This window comes from Aspergillus foveolatus (assembly GCF_047715535.1).
Source record: "Aspergillus foveolatus strain CBS 279.81 unplaced genomic scaffold BDW70scaffold_234, whole genome shotgun sequence".
NCBI lineage: Eukaryota > Fungi > Ascomycota > Eurotiomycetes > Eurotiales > Aspergillaceae > Aspergillus > Aspergillus foveolatus.
Genome location: NW_027396298.1, coordinates 1 through 8,640, shown reverse-complemented (window position 1 = coordinate 8,640; position 8,640 = coordinate 1). Strand labels below are relative to the sequence as shown.

The following is an 8,640-nucleotide window of genomic DNA, read 5'->3' as shown; positions in this document are numbered from 1 at the left end:
GTGAAGAAATGACACGTTGAATGATGCTTGAGGTTGGTCGGGGTGAAAATCCGCCGCTCGATGGTATCCGCCGCTCGGTGGTTGATTACGTTATAGAGAAACAAGCTGCTACACAATTCGGCCGAATATTTCTACCTTGTTCTTCGTTATTTGGGGATTTCTCCTGTATCCATGAGCTGAGAGGCGGCCAATGGCTCCGACTCGGGGATAAGCCTTCGTAACCGCCAAGAACACATACGAGCATCTTGCAGTAAATAGAATGACATAATTGTGCCGGTACGGATAGGCCTCACAATCTTCGAATTAAACCTTTATTGTTTAGAAGGGGGGGTGCCCTGATTACTTTTAGGAAGTCATAACTGTACTCAATCCCGAAACACTGTTACCATGTAGAAACCTTCGACATGTAGCCTGCAATGACATTAAGTCTAGATTATTCTTATTTAACATAAACCATTACCATGAGACATGATGCACAGCCATGACAAATGCGATATCCGATGTGGAACCGCAGGTATAACAACCGCTGCCTCCCAAAAATGTACATTTACGCCTTCTGAGCAACGTCCTCCACAGTCTGAGTCACATCCTTCTCGGTCATACCCATCTCGGCCGCGAAGGTGCCGTGGGGCTTCCACTTGGCGGAAGTGCGAGGGGTGGTCTCCTCCATCATCTTGTCGACCTGCTCAAGAGTAAGACCCTTGGTCTCGGGAATCAGGAAGTAGGTGTAGACGAAAGCGCAGGCGCAGAGGGAGCCCCAGATGAAGAACACCTTGGACTTGAGGTTGCCCTTGTCCTCGTCGACCATGTAGGGGGTGATGACGGCAATGATGCAGTTCCAGAGCCAGTTGGAGGCAGTGGAGAGAGCGACACCACGGGAACGGATCGGCAGTGGGTAGATCTCGCCGATGACGACCCAGGCACCGGGACCCCAGGTGGAGGCGAAGAAGAAGATGTAAATGCAGATAAACGCGATCTGAGCGCTGACGGTCTTGTTGTTAGATCCATCAACGACACCGGCAATGGCGACAATGAACTGGCAGATAACCATGCCCAGGGCGCCCCAGAGAAGGAGGGGACGACGGCCAATCTTCTCCATGGTGTAGAAAGAGATCGGAGTGGAAAAGACGTTGACGATGGTGGTGATCATGCTGATGAGGAAGGGGTCGGAAATGGTGCCGAGCTGCGACAGTTAGCCAAGTGAACATCCGCTAGGGTTCTAAAAGGGAACATACGTTGGTGAAGAAGGTAGTACCGAAGTAGAAGACGAAGTTGACACCAGTCCACCTGTGAAAATGTCAGCTGGAACGTAAACAAGAACAAAGAGAAGCACGTACTGTTGCATCATCTGAAGCGAGGTGCCCAGGATGGTACGGCGCAGGTTGCTGTTCGGGGACCAGATACTTCCGCGGAAGCAGTTGAACCAAGTGGCAAAGTAACCACCCTGAGGCATAAGGCTCATTTCGTACTCGTTGTTGGCGACGATCTCAGCGAGTTCCTCCTTGACATAGTCCGACTCAACGTCCTGATCACGAACGCGAGCGAGCACTTTGGCGGCGCTAGACACATCGCCCTTGCGCACATAGTAACGAGGCGACTCGGGGAGGATGAAGAGACCAACAGCAAGGATAATAGCCCAGAGCAGCTGCAGACCAATGGGGATACGGTACGAGCCGGAATCGGTGCGGTTCTCGGTACCGTAGTCAACGCAGGAAGCCAGCATCAGACCAATGGTCACGCAGAACTGGTAGCCGGAAACAATAGCACCACGGACCTTGCGGGGCGCGATTTCCGACATGTACAGAATCAGGATGGCAGAGACAAACCCGACACCGAACCCAGCAATCAAACGGCCGACAACCAGCAGAGCAACAGTGGTGGAGGCAGTCTGCAGGGCGACACCAACCATGAAGATGCCACATCCGCTGATGATCGTTGTACGACGACCGAACCAATCGGCCAGGTCACCGGCAATGATGGCACCGAAGAAGGTACCCGCAGAGAGAATGGAGGTAATAAGGGACTTGTTGGAGGAGGAGATCACATAGCCGCTCAGGTTATCGGCGGCTTCATACTCGGCTTTGACCTAGAACCAGTCAGCTTCCGCTATAATCCAACCAGCCTAACCAGCCTGGCAAGCGGGAAAGAACTGCGCAAGCTGCGCAAGCTGCGCAAAATGCGAACTGCGAACTGCGTACCTTTCCTGAAAACTCGTGAATGAAGTAGTCCATTGCCATCACACCGTTGATATAACCAGAATCGTAACCAAAAAAGATACCACCAAAGGCGGCAAAAGCGCACATGAGGTAGGTCTTCCAGGTAACGGGGGCCTCAACCCGGTTACCCGCAACGACACCGTCCGCCATGGCGAGGGCCGTGAAGGTGACGCGGTAGGGAGAGAGTGTGTGAGTGACGAAGAAAGAGCTCTGGCGGTGGGGCTCAAGGCCGGGGTTGCGGAGAAGCGCGGAGGAGACTCGAGACGGAGAGAGAGGATAGAGAGCAGGTGAGCTTCAGAGGGGAACGAGCGGGAGGACACTGCAATTTATAGCTGACGGCCGACTGCATGGGGTTGAAACCGGACTCGCGGCTTCCCCATGGCCATGAGCATGAATCGGACCGGGTCCCGGGGAGCCCACGGGGAACACGCCCAGGACTCGGTCCATGAATCAATTGTTCGACGGGGACCAGTGACCAGGAAATTCTCTCGCTTGTTCTTGCACGTCGGCCCAGACGCTGAATTAGCGGAGTCTCCACTGTTAGCGTTTTGGCGTGAACAAAATTGCCTCTAGTCCTTGGGATGGGGCCCAAGCGAGCGAGCGACGGACGAGGACTAGGACTACTTCGTACCGGCGGTACTGTACTTGGTATCGACCTCGTGCCTCGGGGCGGCGCATGGCCAGGCGGATTACCGCAATTTCCGCATTTTCCGCAATTACAGCAATTACAGCAATTACCAGCAGTCCGTACAATTACGGCATCCCAATCGAGCACCGCACCAGAATGTCGCCTCCATCCTTACAGGTTGCATCGCCGCGAGGATGTTGTGTTTCCTGACCATCGGGGGATGTGAAATGAGAACGACGCAGGCTAAGACAGGCTAAGACAGGCTAAGACGGCCAAGACCAACTGCGATTCGTGGCAACGACAAGCCGTCGAAGTCTGGCCCTAGTCTGGCCCCAGACTGGCCATACAGAGGCTCGGTTCAGCCCCGACCTGACAGTCGGGAGGATGTGGAGGAGAAGTCTGGAGTCGGAGCCAGCTCGTTTGGGCGCAGAGCCCGAGCAGGGGACGGACGAGTGGCCAACCACGTGGCTGCCTGTTACGGATGGCGAATCTGGAAATGATGGGAATTTTAAAAACAGATGGGAATTATAGAATTCCGTGGAATGATTGGACTCAGCGTCCACTGAATCTCGCAGATGCTACCCTCTTGGGTCCAAGATGTAACCCTGCCAATAACGTGCCGCAAACATCCCCGCCACCCTGGGGCTGGGTCGTTGCAACTCCCCAGATTCTGCCAGAGAAAAGGAAATTATCGACCGCTGAGGGTCGACCGGTCTGACCGGTCGACTGGTCGAACCGCTCGGGTACCGCCGAGGCTCTGATTCAAGTCCTTAATATAGGTGAATTCAGGTCTTTTCAGCTCTGTCCTGTCATCATTGCCTCACTGGTCTCACTGGCATCGCTACTATGCATCGCATCTGCATCTGCCATCTGCGACTCTCTCACACAAACTCTTGGCGCTCGACCACTGGCCTCTAACCAGTGGTCTTGGCAAGCAAAGCATTCGGCAGGCAGAAACAAGCCGTCACAAGACGCGGACTGAACGCCTCTGGTTGACTCGTCGAATCCTTCATTTAGAATCAGTGAATCAGTGAATCAGTCACGACATTCACACGCGGGGTCCGCCGAGTCGCCGCTTCGCCGCCGGTCGGCCACTGAATCTGAAATCAGGACTCAGTGGGATCATGGGCCACGGTTTGCAGGTTGCTAGTTGCTAGCGCCACTTCGAACGTTGACGGGGTCTACTACGGAGTCTGCTATGGAGTCTGCTCAGTCTGAGCCTTGGACTTTCCGGCATTTGGCCGGCCTGGCGTTTGGCCGGCTTGTGCGGGAGCCCGGGCTTCCCCTTTTCTCTCGCTCTCTCTCTTTTTATTTTTTATTTTATTTTTGTTTTCGTCTCCTGCCCGCAATAATGCCCCGGACGTGAATGGGCGACATTCTCGCCCGGTGAATCGTTTCGTTCAGTAGATCCGGGGTCGCGCTTGAGCTATACCTATACCTATGTCGCTCCAACTTTATAACCTGTCAAACACGCCAGAGTCTGCTTGCATCCGAAGATTCGCCGTGTGACATTCCAGAGCCACGATGCCACATTTAACGTGACACACGCCCGCATGGCCTGATTCGTCGGTTTCCCCGTGCCCAGAGCATAATTTCCGTGCCCCACAGTAATTGACTACTGGTGCAAGTGTTTTACCCCGGATAAAATTCTGGCTGATTGAACAGACTAACCCGAACCGGACGAGTTTACTTTCTCTCGACCGGGCGCAGACACTGCAGGGTTTTCTCCCGGGTTTTCTCGCGCCAGGTTCCTTGTTTCGCTCAAGTGCACGCTGCTCGAACCATCTCGAACGATCGCAGTTCACTGTCCTCTGCGGGTCTCGGGGTCTAGACATCGCGACAACGCTGCTATCGCTGCTTGCATCGACAGGGAACGGACGTCATCATTCTTGAGAAGCCACCGAAGAAGGCACTGAACCATGCGGCGACGGACCGCCCAGCTGCCCAGCCTACCCGATCTCATCATGCTGCAGACATCGACAAGCCCGTTGTTGGGATTGCGGGTCCGACGACTGTCCCACTGCTGACGAGCCACGAGGCCTGCTGTTCCGATGCCGACTCGTGCAGCCGTCAGGCCGTCAGGCCATCACCCATAGCCCGGGCTCGCGAGTCATCAGTGTGCCCGGAGTCGACGGGACGGCCGTTGGCCGTTGGCCGATTCGCCAGCATTGATCATACTTGATAGTAATGCGCTAGCCCTGCGGAGACTCGTCGGCGAGCTTGCCCGAGTCACGACCCGGTCGGCATATCGCCGACCAGCTGTGAGCTGGCGGGTCTAGTTTCAGAGGTCGAGTTAGTATCAGAAGTCCAGTAGCACTCGCCCAGTAGCTATCAGTTTGCGTATGCCCATGCCCGGTACTGATCCCGGTTGTTCGTCTCGTGTGACCCCGATCTTGAGGTCCGCTCTGACTCGCGGTCAGCCCGTGCCATGAGCCGGGACCGGTTGTATTATTATAGGGGCAGGGAGGGACAAGTAATCTATTCCCCCGCTGCCATGCTCTATTTCGCGCAATCTGGTCGGGTGCTTGTGCCAGGTTCGACGGTTGGCGGTTCGGCGGCTCGTCCTGATACCAGTTCATTGGCCAGTCATAGATACAATCATTCAATTCATAGATACAATCATTACCGTCCTTATGCTGGCCGTTCACGTAGCCTCCAGCTCCTGCAAGCCTCTCTTATCTGGAGAGAGCCGGGCTGGTTCCCCGCCTCTGAAGCACTCTCGCATGCGCTGGAACCGACCGGTGATTAGTTGGTCTCCATGCTCGAGTCATTGTGGCCGTCTCTAACTACCTCAGAACTGTTTCAGGCGGGGCTTCATCCCCGCTGTTTCTGCTAGACCAATACCGCGGTTGACAGAAGGATCCTAGGGAGAGTTTCTGATCAAGAACCAGAATCCTCGCCTGCTCGATTGGGCGGTGAGAAGCAGAAGCATGCCGTTTAAACGGCCGTCCAAACGTCAAGCTCCTTCTCGCACACATCACGCTCCGAAGTCCAGAAGTATGCTGGCCTGAGGGAAGCCTAAATTACGCAGTGGAATATCCTTTATTGTCAGGCAGAGCGATCATTGTCCAGCCTACTGGTTGACGACTACTGTTATGGCTGGGTTCACGACTACAGTGTCTCACATCTAGAATAGTTTCAAACAGCCGTCCACTTCAACAATACCCCATCCGCATTCCTCATCTGCAGCGTCAACTTGGCGACAGAATCCCCCAGAAGCGCCAGCAATCTCTCCCTCAGGGCGTCCGGCTCATTGATCCCCGCCGTCGGAAGCGGCTCGCATTTCCCGCTCTTGAACAACGTCGCCATAGTCGCCACGAACTCAACCTGCGACATCTTCATTCCGGGACAGATCCTCGGTCCACCGGACCAGGGGAGATACGTCGACTTGACCGGCGTGATCAGCTGGCCGGATCCGTCAAGCCAGCGCGAGGGCCTGAACTCGGTTGCGTCGGGCCCCCAGATCTTGGGGTCAAGATGAAGGCTGAGTTGCGAGATGTACAAGTCCATTGGGGGAGTTAGGAAGTGCGTGCCGGCGGACGAGGTGAGCTGCTGGGGCTCGAGGACTGCGCGAGTCGTGTGTAGGACGGGTGGGAAGTGGCGGAGGGTTTCATACTATATGCGTAAATGGATCGATCAATCGGCTTGCGCGGACACAAAGAAGGGGGACAGGTCGCAGGGACGTACCATTACCGCAAGCGTCCGGCGGCACTTGGAGTAGATCTCTTCGTATCTCCAATTCGACGGGTGCTCCGGCAGCGTTTGCAGCTCCTCGCGGATCCAGTCCTGCCACTCGGGATACGCTGCTAGCAGAGTGACCGTAAAACCCATCGTGTTGGCAGTTGTCTCGTACCCGGCCGTCGTAAAGATGAAAAGACTCCCGCTGATTTCCTCGTTCGTTAGCGAGAACTGGCTCTGGCCCAATTGTCTGCCCTCATCAGACAGCTGCAGTAGTAGACTGAGGAAATTGTTGCGATGGCCTCCGCTTCCCTTCTCTTTTTCCTTCTCTGTCGCCTTGCGTTCCTCATCCAGCACCTCCTGCACATACCCCGGCGTCCGCTCCATATGAAACCCTAGCAACTGCAGAGCTCGCGGCATAATTGGCGCTTTCATAAACTTTGGCGGCAAGAATGCAGCCTCCAGGAGCATCTGCGAAACGAGCGACAGCGTCTCAAAGTACGCCGGCTTCCCCGTCGTTGCCTCGCCGAGCTGCGAGCGCAGTCCCGGAGCCCACTGCTCTTCCTGGCTGAATCCGGCTTTGCCGATCACGTTCATCGCGATGCTCTTGAGGCCGTCGAGAGCATGGTTCCCGGGGTGCTGGAGGATATATTGGAGCATATCCTGCGCTTGCCGTATGCTCTCCGTCCAGACGGTGCTGCTGATCCGTTCGTCGAGATTCGCAGCGAACATTCGTCGATGACGTTTCCTAGACAGGTCCGTTAGTGAACGAAGGGGTTACAAAATTCCTAATAACGGGCGAAAGAGTTTGGTGACCAACCACTCATCACCGTTTGCCTATGTCATTGCGACTCGATCAGCAAGCGTGAAAACCCAACGCCAGTCCGAAAGGAAGGCAAGGAACATACGCAGAGCACATTCGGTCCAAAAAACCCCAAGATCTTTGCCACAATAGGCGCCTGAGGGAAATCGACTCTTCGCTGGAGCACACTCTGCGCAAGAGCCGGCTCTGCGATGCTACAGTTTTGCCTTCGTCAGATCCCCAGGACATTTTCTCCCCTATCTTTTTCTTTTCTTTCCTTTTTCTTTCTTTCTTTCCTTCCTTCTTTTTGGCACATCGTATATTAATGGACAATTCACATACTAGATTGAGCACTCATCCGGCGTTACTAGCACAAACACGCTCCCCAGCCGCTCATGAAACGCCCGTTTGTTGCGAAACTCCCACCCGTGCGCGCAAATCTCCAGCCGCTCGAAGATCCAGTTCGGCAGGTATTTCTTATAGACCGGCTGCAGGGCCGGACCGAGAATCATCCAGGGGATGCTCTTGGAGAGGATTGGAGAGACGAAGATGGGGAACCCAGTCCGGCGCGCGTGCGTGTAGAAGCGCAGGAACGAGAGCAGTTTGTAGATGGTGAAGGCGAGTGCCAAAGTGGCGATCGCTGAGAGCATGTTAAATGTCATCCTTGCTCGTGAGCCGCTTTAAGCGATATTCGAGGGTCGTAGGTGAGTCGTTAGAGTTTCTTCGTGTCTTTGCGGGGGGTTACGGTCCCTATTTATATCCCGCCGACTGCACTTCGTATATTTGGTTGCCAACACTTCAGCTGTCAGTCGTTGATCAGGTTCAGACTTTTGATTGGTCCTAAAAGTGAACGAGCTTACAATAAGTGGGTCTCTACTCCCCATGGTCCCTTTGGTTGGCTTTTCTCGTAATAACGCTTAGTCAGCTATCTCAGGCTAGTTAACGTAATCCACGGCCGAGCCGCGCTTACGGGCGAACCGCGCCTTTCTGCTGCTTCTGCATATCAACATTCTTCAACGCGTCATTTCTCTACTTTACCTTTATAATATGCCTTTATCAAAGGAATCCAGCATACAAATGGTCATTACTGCATTAAAGTCAGGAAAAATAAAAAAAAATAAAAAAAGCTGCTAGGATATATAGCGTGCCTGAATCTACCCTTCGTGATCGACTGGCAGGTGTCAAACCACGATCAGAAATACGCGCCAACAGCCATAAATTGTCCAAAATTAAAGAGGAAACACTTGTCAAGAAATTACTAGATGCTGATAAACGTGGCTTTTCAATCCGATTTGACTTTCTATATCAAATGGCAG

General features: G+C 54.1%; 3 protein-coding genes across 3 annotated transcripts; 1 reads left to right on the top strand and 2 right to left on the bottom strand.

Annotated features, from left to right (window-relative positions):
• Window positions 1-509: 509 nt before the first annotated feature.
• Window positions 510-2,655, bottom strand: BDW70DRAFT_51605 (sugar porter family MFS transporter). The gene is made up of 4 exons (XM_073744176.1): window positions 2,199-2,655; window positions 1,338-2,086; window positions 1,236-1,287; window positions 510-1,183 (listed from the first exon to the last, which is right to left on the bottom strand). The coding sequence occupies exons 1-4, from the start codon at window positions 2,364-2,366 to the stop codon at window positions 548-550; spliced, it is 1,605 nt and encodes a 534-aa protein (XP_073590520.1). The 5' UTR covers window positions 2,367-2,655; the 3' UTR covers window positions 510-547.
• A 2,783-nt stretch (window positions 2,656-5,438) lies between these two features.
• On the top strand, window positions 5,439-5,687 carry BDW70DRAFT_51586 (uncharacterized protein). The gene has a single exon (XM_073744175.1). It carries the CDS (start codon window positions 5,478-5,480, stop codon window positions 5,628-5,630), a length of 153 nt encoding a protein of 50 aa, XP_073590519.1. The 5' UTR covers window positions 5,439-5,477; the 3' UTR covers window positions 5,631-5,687.
• Window positions 5,688-5,837: 150 nt separating this feature from the next.
• On the bottom strand, window positions 5,838-8,071 carry BDW70DRAFT_51577 (cytochrome P450). Its single transcript, XM_073744174.1, has 5 exons — window positions 7,667-8,071; window positions 7,431-7,539; window positions 7,343-7,359; window positions 6,532-7,270; window positions 5,838-6,459 (listed from the first exon to the last, which is right to left on the bottom strand). The coding sequence occupies exons 1-5, from the start codon at window positions 7,984-7,986 to the stop codon at window positions 5,983-5,985; spliced, it is 1,662 nt and encodes a 553-aa protein (XP_073590518.1). The 5' UTR covers window positions 7,987-8,071; the 3' UTR covers window positions 5,838-5,982.
• Window positions 8,072-8,640: the final 569 nt, after the last annotated feature.

What these genes read in the sequence shown, in the direction of transcription:
- BDW70DRAFT_51605 (XM_073744176.1), bottom strand. Translation starts at nt 2,366, where the DNA reads ATGGCGGACGGTGTCGTTGCGGGTAACCGGGTTGAGGCCCCCGTTACC. An exon ending in TTCACGAGTTTTCAGGAAAG is followed by an intron (nt 2,087 to 2,198) that starts GTACGCAGTTCG and finishes GACTGGTTCTAG; the next exon opens with GTCAAAGCCGAGTATGAAGC. An exon ending in GTACTACCTTCTTCACCAAC is followed by an intron (nt 1,184 to 1,235) that starts GTATGTTCCCTT and finishes TAACTGTCGCAG; the next exon opens with CTCGGCACCATTTCCGACCC.
- BDW70DRAFT_51586 (XM_073744175.1), top strand. Translation starts at nt 5,478, where the DNA reads ATGCTGGCCGTTCACGTAGCCTCCAGCTCCTGCAAGCCTCTCTTATCT.
- BDW70DRAFT_51577 (XM_073744174.1), bottom strand. Translation starts at nt 7,986, where the DNA reads ATGACATTTAACATGCTCTCAGCGATCGCCACTTTGGCACTCGCCTTC. An exon ending in CCGGATGAGTGCTCAATCTA is followed by an intron (nt 7,540 to 7,666) that starts GTATGTGAATTG and finishes GCAAAACTGTAG; the next exon opens with CATCGCAGAGCCGGCTCTTG. An exon ending in GCCGGACGCTTGCGGTAATG is followed by an intron (nt 6,460 to 6,531) that starts GTACGTCCCTGC and finishes TTACGCATATAG; the next exon opens with TATGAAACCCTCCGCCACTT.